At 34.8% G+C, this 18,147-nt stretch overlaps 1 protein-coding gene across 1 annotated transcript in view; it reads left to right on the forward strand.

Annotated features, from left to right (window-relative positions):
* Nucleotides 1–18,147, forward strand: part of TTN (titin) — a 285,431-nt gene that overhangs the window by 121,525 nt on the left and 145,759 nt on the right. The window contains exons 119-148 of the mRNA XM_082395621.1: nt 2,385–2,468; nt 2,693–2,773; nt 2,920–3,000; nt 3,176–3,253; nt 3,503–3,598; nt 4,018–4,134; nt 5,925–6,011; nt 6,506–6,589; nt 6,751–6,831; nt 7,121–7,204; nt 7,427–7,510; nt 8,286–8,366; nt 8,669–8,875; nt 9,797–9,874; nt 10,082–10,156; nt 10,363–10,455; nt 11,226–11,303; nt 11,500–11,673; nt 11,881–11,964; nt 12,158–12,235; nt 12,739–12,822; nt 13,083–13,166; nt 13,376–13,459; nt 13,656–14,024; nt 14,352–14,435; nt 15,550–15,624; nt 15,791–15,874; nt 16,400–16,474; nt 17,146–17,238; nt 17,836–17,913. Coding sequence (XP_082251747.1) covers nt 2,385–2,468; nt 2,693–2,773; nt 2,920–3,000; nt 3,176–3,253; nt 3,503–3,598; nt 4,018–4,134; nt 5,925–6,011; nt 6,506–6,589; nt 6,751–6,831; nt 7,121–7,204; nt 7,427–7,510; nt 8,286–8,366; nt 8,669–8,875; nt 9,797–9,874; nt 10,082–10,156; nt 10,363–10,455; nt 11,226–11,303; nt 11,500–11,673; nt 11,881–11,964; nt 12,158–12,235; nt 12,739–12,822; nt 13,083–13,166; nt 13,376–13,459; nt 13,656–14,024; nt 14,352–14,435; nt 15,550–15,624; nt 15,791–15,874; nt 16,400–16,474; nt 17,146–17,238; nt 17,836–17,913 — 3,015 coding nt within the window. The remainder of the gene's footprint in view (nt 1–2,384; nt 2,469–2,692; nt 2,774–2,919; nt 3,001–3,175; nt 3,254–3,502; nt 3,599–4,017; nt 4,135–5,924; nt 6,012–6,505; nt 6,590–6,750; nt 6,832–7,120; nt 7,205–7,426; nt 7,511–8,285; nt 8,367–8,668; nt 8,876–9,796; nt 9,875–10,081; nt 10,157–10,362; nt 10,456–11,225; nt 11,304–11,499; nt 11,674–11,880; nt 11,965–12,157; nt 12,236–12,738; nt 12,823–13,082; nt 13,167–13,375; nt 13,460–13,655; nt 14,025–14,351; nt 14,436–15,549; nt 15,625–15,790; nt 15,875–16,399; nt 16,475–17,145; nt 17,239–17,835; nt 17,914–18,147) is intronic.

The raw sequence follows: 18,147 nt of genomic DNA on the forward strand, positions 1-18,147 counted from the left end.
ATGTTTCTAGGAAAAACTCTTTCAGCCCTCAACTGTGTGACTTTTTCTTAATAAAAAAAAAAAACTTTCATGAGTTATGACAAAGATACAAAGACTGACAGGAGGGTGTTTGGCAGAACTGAATGTTAATGAGGTAAAAATGTACACAGTGCTTCTGGGAACTGCCACTCTTCTGAAAAGTCAATAATGCCTACCCTTAAATAGTTGGAAACATCAACTTTTGGCATTTACTTTCACCATGTTTCTTGAGATATTAACTGAACATTGACACTTGCCATAAATGTTGCAATTATCTAATTAGTGAGTCAAGGGACCTTTCATATAGGGATGTTTGGATTCAAATATGCTAATTCTTGCTTTAATTTTTTGGATTTGGTTGGTTTTGGGGGTTTTAGTGATAAAAGACACTACTTTATAGAGGCAATGAAGTAACAAACTGCACACATCTGGTCAGTTATAGAGAGATCCAGTATCATCCAGCTTAGGAGAAAGCAGGCTCATACATTTTAAGAAGTGTTCTCTTTTGCCTGATTTCTCAGTGTTTCCATTTTCTTCCTGAATCAAATCTGCTTCTCTCTTTCTCAGACTCTTCTTGGCTGTTTCAGAATTCTGGGTCTTTTTTTTTTATTCTTTATTTTTTAATTGAAGTACAGTTGATGCACAATATTATATAACTTACAGGTGTACAATATAGTGATTCATAATTTTTAAAGATTATACTCCATTTATAGTTATTATAGAATTTTGGCTGTATTCTGTTGTACAATATATCCTTGTAGCTTATTTTATACCTAATAGTTTGTACCTCTTAATCCCCTACTGCTCCTCCCCACTTACCTCTCCCCACTGGTAACCACTAACTTGTTCTCTATATCTGTGAGTATGCTTCTTTTTTGTTATGTTCACTAGTTTGTTGTATTTTTTAGATTCTACATGTAAGTGATATTATCCAGTACTTGTCACTCTCTGACTTATTTCATTTAGCATAATACCCTCCAAGTCCATCCATGTTTTTGCAGATGGCAGCACTTCATTCTTCTTTATGGCTGAGTAGTATTCCATTGTAAATATATACCACATCTTCTTTATCCATTCGTCTGTTGACGGACACTTAGATTGCTTCTATATCTTGGCAATTGTAAATAATGCTGCTATAAACACTGGGGTGCATGTATCTTTTCAAATTACAGTTTTTATTTCTTTAGGGTCTTTTTTTTTAACCAAATGATTTTTAAGAATGATTTCTGATTATTATCTAATCATTAAAATATAATGATTATATGAAAATAAAATATGATTATAATGAAAAGCTTATATTACTAAAACCAGTACTAATACCAAAGCCTCTTGGTCACTCCTGGAGGAGACTCAGAGGCATATCTCATTTATACATGAAAATAAATACACTTAGTAACATGTATGTATGTATAAACATCCCATGTATACATAACATAATATATACATGTATCAATGTGTATCTGTATAACTACATCAGGATATTACAAATGCAAGTGTAGAGGTGCAGATGTTCAAAAAAATTGCCAATATCTTATTTAAAATGGAAAAAATTACTACCGATAATGCATGCTGTTAGAACTACATCAGCCACTTAAAAATTCAACATCATCAACACTTAGAATAGATAAATTAAACCCATTGTAAACCTTCTTTGGGTCATAGATCCTATTGAAAACTATGGAGCCTCTTAGAGAAAAGCACATATGTACATACCCACAAAATTTTGCACACAGAACTCCCCAAAGTCACTGACACACAGATATCATACTGAGAGGGCTACCCTAGCAAAAGAGTGTTTCCTGAGTTTTATAGACACTACAGGTGCACCAAAAAAAAAAAAAATTCAGAAGAGAAATAGAAAAAAAAAAAAATGATATAGATGCAACCATTCTAACGACATCTTAGTCTAAGATAGTCTTAGATAAATTATACCCATTGTTGTTTTGGATTCCATTTCTCAATACAAAGAGTAAAGGGATTTTTCTATATACTATATCCACACTCTATATTGTTTATATAATTACTGACTAATTTGGTATTTTTACTGGAGTATAATTGCTTTACAATGTTAGACTAATTTGTTTTTATCAAAAGCATACCAATATATAAAGAAAGAATGAATTCTGTGCACATCCTTCTGTGTATATAACTCGTTTTTAATCGCCTAAATGCCTCTGTAACATTACTTGGGACATTTACCACATGTGACCTTTAGAAAACTATAGTTTAATTTTGTGCATTATTTTGCCGATGCATAGAAAACCTATAACGTTAGTAAACTACGTAAAGATTTGTGTGTGTGTGCCTATATCCATTCATAAAAGTGACATATGGCTGAACTAACATTCTATTTTAAAAACTTTAAGTCCCAGAGGTGCCCAGGAAACCTGTCCCTGAAGAAAAGATTCCTGTTCCTGTTGCAAAGAAAAAGGAAGCTCCGCCAGCTAAAGGTACAATGACTTGCTTAGTAAGGAAGCTCTGTTTTTATGTCTTGAGTATAAAACATTTTTGTGTTTAATTATCTAATTTAGTTTGTTTCATTCAAAATGAATGTTTTATGGTGTAAGAATTCCACAAAAGTGTCTGTCCACCTGCCTACTTTCTTACAAAATAACTGTCCATTAGCTACTTCGGAAAATATAAAGTTAACTCTAAAAATGAATGTCTTTTCAAGTTCCTGAAGTACAGAAGACGGTTGTCACAGAAGAAAAAATAACCATCGTCACTGAAAGGGAGGAATCTCCACCACCAGCAGGTAACCTCATCCCTTCTCCACGAAATAACCTTATCTTCCCTTCAAGCTTCTTTAATTGCATATCTTCTTTAATGGGCCTGCAAGTTCTATGTTGCTCATTTACTTTGCCTTTCTGAGAATTTTTAAATCAAATACTATCCTTTAAGTGCCAGAAATACCAAAGAAGAAAGTTCCTGAAGAAAAAAGACCTGTTCCTCGGAAAAAGGAAGAAGTTCCACCACCAAAAGGTATTGTCTCTCCATCTTTCCAAGAACCATCTTTATAATATTATGTTCCTAGGCAAACAATGATTTTGTTAGTCTTGTGATATATGTGCATCGTGAGTGTGTATCTGTGTTTTGTGATGGTCTTCAATGAGATAACACTGAAGTTCTAAAAGTGCACAATGTTTTTAAATTCCAGCTCTGCCTAAGAAACCTGTCCCTGAGGAGAAAGTTCCCGTGCCAGTTCCTGCTGCTGAGAAAGCCCTTCCTCCCCTAGGTAGGATTTGTCTCAAGCCTCTGACAAAAATCTTTTAGCTGGTGGATTCTTTTTCCTATCTGGTGTCTTCTTGTACTGACCCTTTGTCTCTCTTGGATAGAATTTGTGTGTGTATATACTCGTGATAAGTTATGTAACTTGCTAGTGAAAGTGGTGTACTGTGCAAATCTTCCCCAAACTTTAGGGAGAGAAAATTGTTAAGATTCTTGATTTTTAAGCTTCAACTTTAATCCTTTCTTAAAACTGAAGTTTCTAAGAAAACTGTCGTAGAAGAAAAAAGACTTGTCGGTGAAGAAAAACCATCCGTTGCAGTTCCTCAAAGAGTGGAGGTCGTGCGGCACAAAGGTATATAATCGGAAGTGAGGGGAGAAATGAGTTTGCATGTGTTTCCTCCAAGTCTTTTCTTCTTACCACATAGTTTACTTTAGAAGTTGTTCTTATCAGTGTCTGTTGTAGCCTCTGAGACTGAATGTTTTGTGTTTGCATTGGTCCTGAATCATTCTAAGAGGGTGAGTGGGGTGCTGAACATGTGGTAATTGTGAAAGTGGCCTCATTTGGGCATAATCTGAATATTCTTCTCAGTCTTGCGCTGTACTGTCCCCTCATCTGAACTCAGCTCTCTCCTTCTTGTAATGAAGAAGCACTGTGAAACCACCCCCTAAGCAGATAGAAGAACATTACCCATCTATAGGGAACACATGGTTATAATCAGTACTTCAGTGGGCTATTCAGGCTGAATTTAAAGTAAATCTTATCTTTTAAAGCATCCGCAGAGGAGGAATGGAGTTATTCAGAAGAAGAGGAAAGAGTATGTGTTTCAGTTTATAGAGAAGAGGAAAGAGAGGAGGAGGAGGAGGAAGTGGAGGTTACAGAATATGAAGGTAAATAATGCAGATAAGCTAGTGGTGACCTGGAGTCTTGATAAGCTGTTTTCCTTCACAGATTATTTATCAGATTAATGAAAGTGACACAAATTCAGTGAACATCTACTGGTCTTATTTGATGTATCTTTTGATCAAAACACAGACTCAGGAGCATTAATTAGAGTAAACATCCAAAGTATTCCTTGTCCATTCCCTCTAACTTGGCTCTGTAGGAAACAAGCCTTCATATTTATAGGTAACTAATGGTGCAAGTACCTCCATACACATTTATCCTTTCAGTAGATGGGACTTGGTTTCAGTATGGTGGACTGGCCTAATCTTCACCTTGGTAGTCTAATGTCTAAAACATGGGTAACAAATAGCAGTGTTGATAGCACAACTCACTAATGTGTCCTGACTCACACATTTTAAATGAATAAGAAATTATATACATTATTACATTCCAGAAGTCAAGGCCAGGTTTGAGAGTGAAGCACTGAACACATAGGGCTTTCCAATATTCCATGTATGGAGAAAACAATCGTGTAATATCTTTCATTAGATCAATTTGTTATTCAGATGTTCACATACCTATAAAGCTAGTTCTCTATAGCTTAGGATTGAACAACAAGCTTTATTTCAATGTTGGGATACCCTTTTAATGAATTAAGACACCCCTAGGTTTACTGCTAAAGTTCAGCATTCTGGCTAAAGCTATATATCTGAAAGAACTTTACTAAGAAAGTTTTAATGTAGCTCTGCTTTAAAGATTAATCCGTAAGTTTCTCAATAAATTAACTGTCTTCGCAATGAAAAGATGGATAGAATTGTACAGGCAGATGCCCTTGAGTGTATCTCTGGCTAATAAAAGGGGCCCCACCTCTTCTCCACTTGGAAGAAAAGTCCATGTGAAATCCAGATGTGCAGTCTTAATGGAATGGCTTAGAACAGAGCAAAACTTGACTCCCTAGAGGAAGCCCACCAGTTCTGTTGTGCTTCCTGGGAAAGGCCAAGATGGGCATAAGTCAGGAATCTGATGGATTCAAACAGGGTCCTATCCCTTCTAGAAATGTTTGGGAAACCATAACATGTACACAAGGAAAGTTCTCATTGCAGGAATATAATTTCAGTTTTTTATACATTATAAATTTCTTTTAGTACTATAGACGCTAATTAAAAGGAAAGACATTTTATGATATTCTTATGTTTCCATTAAGCCCAAAGATTTAGGGAAAAGATGGGTAGCCTGTTAAGTTTACTCCTAGTGTTTGTAACTAGATCTTTCTATTCTGTAATTAATCTCATACACATAGACTCAAAAATCATAGGAAGGCTCTTTCCTCATCCACCATAGCTACTCTCGCAAAACTTGGGGAAAAAGTCTTGTTTCCAAGTCCTCAGTAGGTTTTTCATATGTAATACAGGTCTTTTCTTTCTTATGAACCTACTTATGATTCCTCAAGTATATTTTTGAAACTTGTCTTCAAATTCCTGTGTTCTTGTTAACTTAGCCGCTAGGATTGTTTTTACGTCTTGCGCTTGTCCTGTTCTTCCTGTGAATACAAGCATTGTTATCTTTATGTTACACTTAAAAATTAAATTACTGAAACTTATTTTCTATGCTCTTTATTAAGGCATATGCTTTGATTAAAATCTTCTTCTTTGGGTATTTTAAATGAGAACAATCAGGGAGTTGGAAAGTGTTAAACTTTTACTATTTTACTTACTTTTTGACATAATAAAGTACAGCTAAAATTAAACATGAAAAACACTACAACCTATCTTCTTTGAAATTGATATCTTTAAAGTGGTGGAAGAGCCTGAGGAATATGAATATGTTGTAGAAGAAGAGCTGCACTTTATTTCCAAGAAAGTGGACGCTGAACCAGCCGAAGGTAGACCAACTCTTAGATTAATTCTAGCCCCATATGTGTTTGGCTTGTCCCATTCTTAATGTCCTCTCGTAGTTAATTTTTTGTCTGTATTGCAAATGTTGATGAGTATCATGTGTAATAAAAATATTCCTTAAATTTTTATTAAAAAGAAATCTGGACAGTTCCACAAATGTATTTTATAATCTTTTCAAGTGCCTGAGAAGAAAATTGTACCAAAACCGAAAACTCCTGCTAAAATAGAGGAGCCTTCACCAGCTAAATGTACAATTCTCTCTCAAAGAAATGGGATACCATTTGTCTTAATAACTATAATAATGCCTTTAGTTTGAATAACTGCCTCAGTTTTGTCAGCATATATGTGTAAACATTTTTACTGACTGTAAACATTAATGTTTGTGTAAATGTGTGATCTTTTCATAAAGTGAGTTCTTTGCCCCAAAATTATACTTCTCCTGTAATGCAAACTAATATTCTTCAACCTAATATTTCTAAAGTTCCTGAAGTACCTAAGAAAATTGTGCCAGAAAAGAAAATTCCTGCTGCAGTTCCCAAAAAGGAAAAGGTGCCACCAGCCAAAGGTATATTGGGCTTTCCTTTATTCTTGAATAATGCCTGTCTTTTTAAATCTTAAATTGGTACATTCTTCAAATTTTTATGACATTAACAAGAAAATAAGTGTGCCTATGTTTAGTGTTTTTCACACTTGTATGTCTGACCATGTTGTGCAATGTCTTTTAAGTGCCAGAAGAGCCAAAGAAACCAGTTCCTGAAAAAAGGGCTCGTCCCAAAGTGGCTGAGATAGAACCTCTTCCCACCAAAGGTAGACAAAACCCCCCAGCACAACAACTAGAAACATGTCTTGTCTTTCTCGTCCTCTCACTGCTGTCCTTGGGTCACCCCTTCTGTATGGAGGTTATTGGTGTATGTTGGCCGCAAGGATATATTATTGCCTTGTCTATGATGGACTATTACTTACTTGTTGTGAAGTTCATTTGTGTGTACCTTGTAAAATTGTTATACTCTAAAATCACAATACTTTCTGGCTAATACATTTTTTTAAATTCCACTTTAAGTAATATAACTCCGTAATCCTAAAATTATCTTTCAAGTGACTGAGAGGCACATGCAAATTGCCCAGGAAGAAAAAGTTCACATTGCTGTAACTAAAAGAGTGGCACCTCCAAGACCAAGAGGTACATGGGGCCTTTCAATACACAGAATATTGTACCTACCCTATTCTCTTTACCAAATACACTAGTTATGGGTGTTGGTTTTTTGTTGTCATTGTTATAGTTGTTTTATGTTTGAAATCGTGAAAATATCAAGTCTTTTATGTTTGAGTTACTACTATACAACTACCTTTTTGTTGTTTGAATGAGGAAAACAGTTCTTTAAAGTGAAATCTGTCTTTAAAGTGCCTGAGGAACCCAAGAGAGCTGTTCCAGAAGAAAAAGTTCCAAGACTCAAGCCTAGAAAAGAGGAGGAGCCACCAGTAAAAGGTATACCAACTTTTCCAAAAAACAAAATAAGCTTTTAAGTGTCAAAATAAGCTTATAGGTATAACTAATCTAGTGGAATTGGGATCCTTAGAGGAAATAATTTAAATATGTATTACAAAGTAAGTAATATGCATATGCTATTCCGTATCATCTCAAAACTAAATATTTCTGATACCAGAAAATATTCTGTCTCTTCTTCTCAAAAAATAAAAAACAAAAACAAAAGTGAAACTCCATACAAACGTGTAGATACTTTCCCTTAAAATGTATTTATCTTCTAATGTGTCTTTGTCTATATACTAAACTCCTTTGCCGCAATGCTTGTTTTGTGTGGCAACCTTTGATGAAATTAAAATTTTTTAAATCCTCAATTTTCTACATTGTGCCAGTAGAGCTTATGAAAACACCTTAGAATTAAAGTGAGGAAACTATTCCTGTGATGCAACCTTCTGTCTAATGCTTGTTTGATAGTCATTGTTTATACTGTCTAGTTGTCTTTTTTTATTTCTTTTATAAATACTACTTGATCATCTTAAAGTTATTCAATGTCTTTTAAGTATTAAGTAGCTTAGAAAAAAGTATTTATATATATATTAGAATATGTTTATTTCCGAGTCTATTGATTTTTCTTACCACTTAAATGAAAAATTTAAACAACGAGTGTGGTTTTGGTCATCTTTGTCCTCTTTGTCCTTGGATTGTGCATATACAAGTTCTCTTAACACATGTTATTATGAATCTTGCAATTCACTTTTAATAATTACTCTTTTTAAAGTGACTGAACTCAGGAAAAGAGCTGTTAAAGAACAAAAGGTATCCATTGAAGTTCCAAAAAGAGAACCTCCAGCAGCTAAAGGTGTGTTGTGTTTTGACTAAATAATAAAATGAAGCACGAACCTACACAACTCTTTGCCTGTTAGTTTCTAATTTGACTCTCATTCTTTATTGGCTTATTGTTGCCTAAAGGCAGGGAATCTAACATTTGAAATTATAAATAGCAAATGTACACTCTGTAATACCTTGGCCAGCAAAGGACAGTCAGGGTCTCCCATAACCAGTGCATGAGACCATCACCAAGGAATGAGATCACAGCACATTGTCACTGTGGTCCCTAAATGGGCTTCAAGTAAAAGGCACCTGTTATCAATATTATTCCAGAAGTAACTGTAACAGCAGAGGAAGAATGGGCTGACACCCAGGAAGAAGAAACTGTTCCAGTACAACGGGAAGAGGAATATGAAGAATATGATTATAAAGAATTTGAGGAGTATGAACCAACAGAAGAATATGATCAATATGAAGCGTATGAGGAACATGAATTCGAACATTATGAAGAGTATAAAGAACATGAAGACTACGTCACAGGTATGAGCAGAACTGCAAACCTGAAACCACATTAAATATGAGCAAAATCCATAGAACAGGATAAAATTTTGAATGCCCAAAGAAATTTGGAAGGAACTTTGTTTTGTTTGGCAAATTCATAATTTTTTTTCTTGGATAACTTGTAGAAAAACAAATCTCTATAAATCGTAAAGTTGCTGTTAGAGTTTGGTTCTGGGCATAATCTATTTCCTCTCTTCTTTTTGCTTATAAGAAAATGTCATTACGTTTCTTTCTCCAAAAGGTCAAGAGTCTATCTTCAAGGGCCCTTGATCATTCTAATACATGACCAAAAATTTCTGAACGTCTCTCATCCTGAAGCTTGTTATTATCAAACATAATAGGCTATTGAGAAAACACCCTACCCTCGGGGTTCCCATCATCAAAACTTCACAAAGACTGCTTCAAAAGTAAACATAGAGAAAGCCAAGCACAAGCCATTGTGTTTTATCTTTGTGAAGATCAAATCTGTAGGAATAAGTTTCTATTGGAATTTCAAAATGAAGCAATATTATTTCACTTATTCTATTTTTGATGTTTCACAGCCTAACTTTGAGAATGTTCTATGTAGTTTTACAAATAGAACTAAAAAACAATATTATATGGGGAGGAGTTTAACCATGATTTTGTCTACCTGAAGTGAAATGATAATATAATATGTAAAAGAGAGTCGCAATTACCTAACTGAAGTAAATAGCAAGGAGGAAATAGCAATAAAAGCTTTTTTAGGTCTTTTATACCTTATTCTACTTGGATCTCTGATTCTCACTCACCTCTAGAGGCTATGCCTATGCTGTAGATAAGATATATTATTTTAATTCTTCGTATCCATTGAAGAAATATCATTTTTTTATATTCTAACAAAAATGTCTAACATTAAATACCCTTTATATATTTTTAAAGAACCTGAGAAGCCCATCCCAGTAAAGCCTGTCCAGGAAGAACCGGTTCCCACAAAACTAAAGATCCCACCAGCTAAAGGTAGAGTGAGAAAAACATTATCAGTCATGAGACCTGTGGTCCCTACATGTCTGTCCAACTATAAATCCATGTTGAAGTGGCAGTGTACCAATTGTGTGTGTGTTTGGGGTCATTATGTTGTACATCATATTTCTTATTTTTTTCTTCTTACTACTCTTAAGAAATTTGGTTCAGGTTTTAAAATCTGTTAATATTGATATTTTAAAGTGCCGAAGAAAGTGGTCCCTGAAGAAAAAGTACCAGTACCCATTCCTAAGAAACTCAAACCTCCACCGCCCAAAGGTACATGGCAGCGTAATAACTACCAAAAACATCTTTTTTACTTATGTTCTATAAACATGTCTTACTACCTTGTCTGATGTTCTTTGTCTTTACTGAATATATTGTTTGGTGCTGATTCTTACATTGCTCAGCGTTTCATGTATTTTTATTTACATGATATTCGTGTGGTTTGTTTTAATGGTCTTTAATAATTAATATCTTTAAAGTGCCTGAAGAAGCAAAGAAAGTTGTTGAGGAAAAAATACACATTTCAATTATCAGACGTGAAAAAGAGCAGGTGACTGAACCAGCTGATAAAGGTATAATTTCCTTCCTCGATTGTGGTCTTTTTTAATGTCTCTTTTAAAACTAAAGCAGCTGTGTTTTGCTTTTTTTTTTTTCTTCACTGTTTTGTGTCTTTTAATCGTTAGGTGGATGTTGGATGTAAAAATCTGTAAATACAGGATAAAAAGATAATGTTATCTTAAAAGGAAAAGTTATTTCAACCATAGCTTCTTATACAATGGCTGTGTCCTAACACAGGGCTACAATACATATAAAATAGAATGTTTGGATTTAAAATCAGTGACCATTTGGCACATTCCTGACTTATCTAAATTGATGTGATGATATAACAATATTCACCACAGTTTAATACCTGTTTATTGATCCTAAAGTCATTTTGAAGATTGAAAAAAAGTTAACTCAATGTCTAACCATTTTTCCCTGCTTTTTACTAAGTATTAAGTAACTTCGCTGCAATTTCAGAAAGTATACTTATCCAGAAGTAAATTTAGCTTTTCAGTAAAGGATGTTTCATACAAGCAGAGATACCCGAACACTAAACATCACTTCACACTTGGTCTCTGCTACCTCAGACCTCCTTGAGTACTTTTGTACGTTTTTATTCCAGTAAGGTTCAGAATCCTTTCCATGGAGAGTCTGAAGTTTCTTATAAATGAACAATCACATATCTCTTATATGAGAGGCACTTGCAGCATTACTCTATTTCCTTAAAATGCAATAAAGCAAGCATTCGCTGGGTACCCTGTTTCTGACAATAAAATCTCCTTATACTTAATGTTTTAAGTGCCCATGAAGCCCAAGAGGGTTGTCACAGAAGGAAAAGTACCTGTTCCTAAAAAAGAAGTAGCAGCACCTGTTAGAGGTACCTATATTCACTCTTTTTAATGTGTTGTTTGTCTTTTTTGGTATGAAATTCATGTTCAGTTCTATGTGTAAAGTTCTTCTGTGGGAAAGATAAAGCCTATTCCTTCTTCTATTACAAATGGCTATGTTCCTAAAGTGTCTTAATTTTATTGAATAATTGGAAAATATCCAACCTCAAGATAATATCTTTAAAGTGCCTGAAGTACCCAAAAGACAACCAGAAGAGATTGCCTTTGAAGAGGAAGCTGTAACCCAAGTAGAGGAATATTTTGAAGACGAAGAGTACATTGATGAAAAAGAAGAACTCATAACTGAAGAAGAAGAGGAACTCATAACTGAAGAAGTGGTACCAGTGGTACCCGTCAAAGGTAGATTATATCTCCTGCCAAGGGATAAGCAGCAGCATCTTTTGTATCCAATTTGGTCAGATTCTGGGGCTTATTAGCACTGATGACCAATTCTGCTTATTTTAGAAAAAGACACTTTTAGATGCTAAAGTATGATTTCGGTAGTTGCTTTTCACATTTTATATCTTTTCTGCAACATTTCCAAAATTCTTCATAATATCTTTAAAGTGCCTGAGGTACCCAAGAAACCTGTTCCAGAAGAGAAGAAACCTGTTCCTGTTCGCAAAAAGAAGGAAGCCCCACCAGCAAAAGGTACACCACCACTCTTATCATGAGCATATAAAAGACTTCATCCGCATGTAAACAGCTAATTATCTTCTGAGTTCAAAACCTTGTGTGTGTTACTGTCTATTCTTTGAAACTGTCCTGTTGTTTGATAACTATCCTTTGTGTGGATGTGTTGTTACTGGTAGTAAGAACTTATCAATAAACAATATCTTTAAAGTGCCTGAGATTCCTAAGAAGCCAGAGGAGAAAGTTCCTGTGCCCATTCCTAAGAAAGAGAAGGCTCCACCAGCTAAAGGTACATCTCTTTGTAATCCATCAGTGGAATAGTGTAATAATTTACCCATGTATTGATAGTATAACTTGGTGAGCCGTATCAGTTCTTTCCCCATGATGATATTAACAATATTAATGCCAAGACAAGCTGGTTACTGGAGCAGTTTATTGTGTATTCATCTCTGAATTTTACCATCAAAGCATGCTGGTGCTTCATGCTTGGCTCCTCCTCTTTAGTGGAAAGTTCTTAGAGTAAAGTAAATTCTAATTGTAATACCAAAATGGACAAAGTCATCATTTACCAGACATTGTGTGTTGTCTTTATCAGTCTAAGTTTCTTCAGTGTTTTTTAATCTTAATTTTTGTGCATTTTCTGGCCTTTGTTTTGTGGCTGTTATAATTATTATTTTCATTCTTAAAGTGAAATTGTTAGAATATCTATGATGCTTCAATAAGGCCTAAAATTGCTAGATTCTTCTCTATGGGTGAAAAATTTGACACTAACCCTATTTGATATCTTTAAAGTTCCTGAAGTACCCAAGAAACCTGTACCAGAGGAGAAAGTGCCAGTACCGGTTCCTGAAAAGGTGGAAGCTCCACCTGCCGAAGGTACATGAACTTGCAATGTCATAAAATTTTTTAAATTTCAACTTTGCATATGAGTAAAAAATTAAATGGTTCAATTACGTGCTCTTTGGGGATGCAATGCTTTAGTATTCCTTTACGGAAAAGAAAAGATTTTATTTTAAAGGTAAAATGCTTCTTGAAGTAATTTGGTCATACTCTTATGACCTTAATCTTTTTGGAACTACGCTTAGACTCAAAATTTTAGGTTATATAAAATGTTTCTCTAAATCATTTCTTTAAAGTGCCAGAAGTGCCCAAGAAGCCTGTGCCTGAGAAGAAGGTGCTGGTTCCTGCTCCTAAGGAAGTAGAGGCTCCATCTGCAAAAGGTACATCGCTTCATCATTTAAAATCCATGGGAGAAAACCTTACATTTACATATATTCACATACAAATTCCCTTATAGCATTACATGTTTTAAACAATTGTCTATCTTGTTAGAAATATAAAAGTCAGATATTTCATGATTCCTTTTTATGTCTATTGCTCTAAGACATGTAAAAGAACACATTCTTAAAGACAAATAATATCTTTAAAGTGCCAGTGGTGCCCAAGAAGGTCATCACAGAAGAAAAGGAGCCAACACCTGTTCCGAAAAAAGTGGAAGCTCCATCACCCAAAGGTACATTAATCTCGAACAAAACCAAGGCAAACAAGGAAAACTAACTAGCATTATACAGCCTCACTAACTATAATTACTTATGTTGGTGACAGTTGATGCTTTATGATCACAGAATATTTGCTTTTCATGTTGTCCCACTGTTTTGAATATTGTACATAAAAGTGATGCTTGTCTGATTGAACAAATATCTTTAAAGTGCCAAAGAAACGCAAGCCAGTTCCAGTTCCAGTTCCTGTAGCTCTACTTCGGGAAGAGAAAGTTGTATTTGAAGAAGAAATTGTTCTTGAAGAGGAAGTTCTACCTGAGGAAGAGGAAGTTCCACCAGCAGGAGAGGAAATTCCACCTGAGGAAGAGGAATTTCCACCAGAGGAAGAGGAAGTTCCACCAGAGGAAGAGGAAGTTCCACGAGAGGAAGAGGAAATTCTATCAGAGGAAGAGGAAGTTGCTCCTGAAGAAGAGGAAATTCCTCCTGGGGAGGAAGAATTTGTACCTGAGGAAGAAGTTGTACCTGAAGAAGAAGAAGTTCTTCCAGAAATTAAACCTAAGGTGCCAGTACCTGCACGAGGTATAGCAGTTCTTCTTGAAGTCATCAGGCCTCTTTTGTGTTGAATTCTGCCTTTCCATCTTTTTGTTCATCTCTAATTTTATCTATGTTGCTTTACTCTCTATGTCTTCTACCATCTAAATCTTAGAAAACATTCCAGACATGTGTGCTCTTATTGTTTTGCGTCTGTCTTATGTGTCTATTTTTTGTAAATCGTCTGAATGTCTTTTCAAATTTTATGATATGAAATGTTATTTAGTTGTTTGTGGCCTTATTCTCATGTGTCTTTTTGTTACATATACAGTGCTGTACATGTGATTTTTAATGTCTAAAATGAATGTTTTTAAGTGCCTGAAGTGCCAAAGAAACCTGTACCAGAGAAGAAAGTCCCTGTTCCAGCTCCTAAAAAAGTGGAACCTCCACCACCCAAAGGTACACCTCCCCAAAGTGAATGCACATTCTTCATCCATACATTCACCAGAAAAATTATAGTTGAACTGGGATTTAGGAAAATTTATGTTTATAAACTAGATAGTCACATTAATTTCTAAAAATGTTCAGGAACACTGATATCCACTTTTTATTGTCTGCAAAGCAGTATTCAAGAGCAAAGATGGAAGGAAGTATTGTCCCAAAACTGCCCCAAAACTTCTATCCAATTCCCTATAATTTTATTAAACATAATAATTTTCATATAGATATTTTACAAGGCTAAATTATCTACACAAAAAATACCTGAAAAATATGATGAACAAATCTTCCTAAATGTCATCCTTCAACCATGTATATTAAGTGCCTTTATAACATCAGGATGAAAAGGTAAAAGAAAGATTGATGTATTTATGAAAGCATTGCATAATAGCTTATGTCTTCTGATACATACATACAAATGGTAGCCCAGCAGGTTTTGATTTTAGCCTTGAATTTGTATCTTGCTGTGTTAGCCTGAGCAAGTCCTTTAACTGACCTGAGCCTAAAGTTCCTCTCCTATAAAATGGGGATACTAATGTCAGTTCTAGTGGGCTCAGATATTATTGTGAGGATAAAATAAAGTAAGGTATATAAAAGTACTCTATCACTGAATGAATAGTATCCAGATTTATCGTATTCAATCAGTTCATAGTACAGGACATAATATATTTGTGCCTTAAAGCTCAATAATATTTTCTGCAAAAGTTTATGACATCACTACTTAAAATAACCATGACCTCTCCACTAGGTTAAGTAGTCTTTTAATCAGTGAAACAGTAAAGCCGATCCTTTATTGGATTTCAGGAATTCAGAAATATTTTTTATATAATGATTTAATTAATTTCTAGTGAAATTTAAGTGGATGAAATGACAGCATCTGTCCTCTGGTATTCAGATAGGTTGCTGATCCCTTCCTTCACAAAACCTAATTATATCATCACACTTGGGCTCCTGACTTGCATTAGGTCCCTACCCTGAGCAACTCTTGCATGTTGGTCTTTCTCTGTGGACTTCCTGTGTTCTCTCTTTTTTGTCCCTCACAATAAATTCTTATCATGGAATGATGTCTTTAAAGTGCCTGAGGTTAAGAAGAAAGTGCCAGAGAAGAAAGTGATCACTCCCAAGAAAGAGGCGGCTCCTCCTGCCACAGGTACTGCGATTCCCAAGTGAATTAGACACTGCCATTTCTTTCTTCACCTGTAAAAGCCAAAATGTCCCATTTCCCAGTATTTGTTAACATAACTTACATTATCGTGGTGTCCATTGTCTCTGTGTTTGTGAAACTGAACTTACAAAATAAAATAATATCTTGAAAGTGCCTGTGGTGCCTAAGAAGCCTGAGCCAGAAAAGAAGGTGCCTCCTCCTGGTCTTAAGAAAGCAGTGGCTCCTCCTGCCAAAGGTACATCACTCCCAACAGGGGTGTGTTTGCTGCCCCGATGTTGAACTGTGATGCTCTTCACTTAGGAATGTTCCATATAGACGTTTGCATTGTGTGGTCTGTGTGTAGTCGTTAGCTGGGACTCTGCTGCACCCGTGTTTGTGCTGTGTCAGTTCTTCCACTTTGTGTTTGTGTATTTTATGTTGGTTTGTCTATGTGTGTTGTTCCTACAAAATAAAAATACTAAACTTATATATCTTTAAAGAGCCTGAAGTACCTAAGAAACCAGTCCCTGAAGTACCCATTGCTCTCCCCAAAAAAGTAGAGGCTCCAGCAGTAAAAGATAGAATGTCTCTTTAATGGACCCTTTATCTTAAACCACAAACCTCTTATTTTTGTCTCATTAACTGATGCTATGAAATGTCAATGTTTCATCTGGTGCATGTGCATTCTGTTATTAACTCTTTTGTGTTGAAAAACGGGGAACTTATGTACTCCTCTTGGTTCTTGCATTTTAAGTGCCTAAAACAATCAATATCTTTTAAGTTCCTGAGGTGCCTAAGAAAGTGGAAGAAAGACGAATCATTGTCCCTAAAGAGGAGGAAGTTCCACCAGTTGAAGGTAGATGACTTTCTAAGAAAATAGCATTTTCAAAAGCATCATTGTCTTATTTTTGTCTAATATTTTCAGGAGGTAAATGCACATTTCACTCCAGAAAATAAATGTATTCACACTGTAAAATAAATTATTCTTTACCTAGTAGAAACTGGATAGGCAAACTAAAACCGATCAAATCTCTCTTCTTACATGCTTAGCCTATTTGTTTCCTTGTTTGTTTTGTTTGTTTGTTTGTTTTACTTTAATGAGGATCTTTTAAGGGAAACCATATTTGCCATGGGAAATTTTTCATCAGATGACTTGGTGGGCAGTTGTGGGATTAACTTCTCCAGGAGGAGTTCCAGTTAAGCCTAAGTAACTGGTGCAGAAAATCTGACTTCTACCCCTAAGTGAATGTTTGACTTCAAAAAAATCCACCTCCATTAAAAATAATAATAATAATTTAAACTAAATTCTTTCTGAAGTCCTTTCCAGTTCTAAAATTCTGTGAAAGGCCTAACATATTTTGAAGACACAGTAAGACTTTTTTCAAGGATGAGTGAGTTTTCACATGCATTTAGAAGGCTGAGTTAACTATGCTGATAAGACAACCTCAGTTTTCAGATGTATCATTTTAGTCTAATATTCAAATGAATTATAAAAATAATTTACAAAATAAATAATCTTTTTTAAAGTGTTTGAGGAGCCTGAAGAGCCTATTCCAGAAGAAGAGATCCCAGAGGAACCACCTAGCATGGAGGAGGTTGAGAAGGTGGCGCCACCTAGAGGTACAGCTGCTTTTATGAGTTGGACATTTAAAATATATGGTGCTCCGAATCTTTCTCAGAATTCATCTAAACCTGATATTCGCCAGTATACTTTTCTTACATCATATCAATGATAAATTGAAGATTAATTACAGCTGGCACCTGAAACTTTGTGTTCCTTTTCTTGACCCAACTTTTTCTACTGCGTCTACAATTCAGTTAGAATGAGAGAGAGAATTTTATGCTATTGACAGTTTAATTTTCTTTTGGCCAAATGCTATTGTAATACTTTCTCCTAGTTTTCAATCCTTAGTATTTTTCTTCAAGTGGGGAAAAATCTATTTCTATGGTGTTTGCTCTTTAGAATAATTGTTAGGCTATCATTGCTAAAGACTATGACAATCTTTTTATAGTTGATATTATGTTTGCTTATAGGATTTCTAAGTAATATCTTTCTCACCTTTAGAGTCAGTACTTCATATATGCAATTACCATTTAGGTTGCTAATATATTTTTTAAATAAACCAATGTTTTGTGTTTGGGGGTTTTTTTGGTATATGGTTGTTGTTCTGTTAATTGCATGTCATTTTTCAAAATGTCCATGAAATATCTTTTAAGTGCCTGAAGTGGTTAAGAAAGCAGTACCTGAAGCACCTACTCCTGTTCCTAAGAAAGTGGAGGCACCACCAGCTAAAGGTATAACAAATCCTTTTATTAAAGACAATATCTTTAAATTCCCATTCATTTTCTTTTTAAAAAACAAAAGTATCTTCATTCATTACTTTCTTAGAGTCATTTAAATAGAAAACTTATGAAGTTGATTAAGAACCTGTCAAATATAATTCATTCGATTGTTTTAGCCTTTTTTGGAATGTTAATGAATGATTATATGTGTGTATATGTGTGTGTGTGAGTGAATTATTCCAGAAT

Source organism: Balaenoptera borealis, assembly GCF_965194805.1.
Source record: "Balaenoptera borealis genome assembly, chromosome: 6".
NCBI lineage: Eukaryota > Metazoa > Chordata > Mammalia > Artiodactyla > Balaenopteridae > Balaenoptera > Balaenoptera borealis.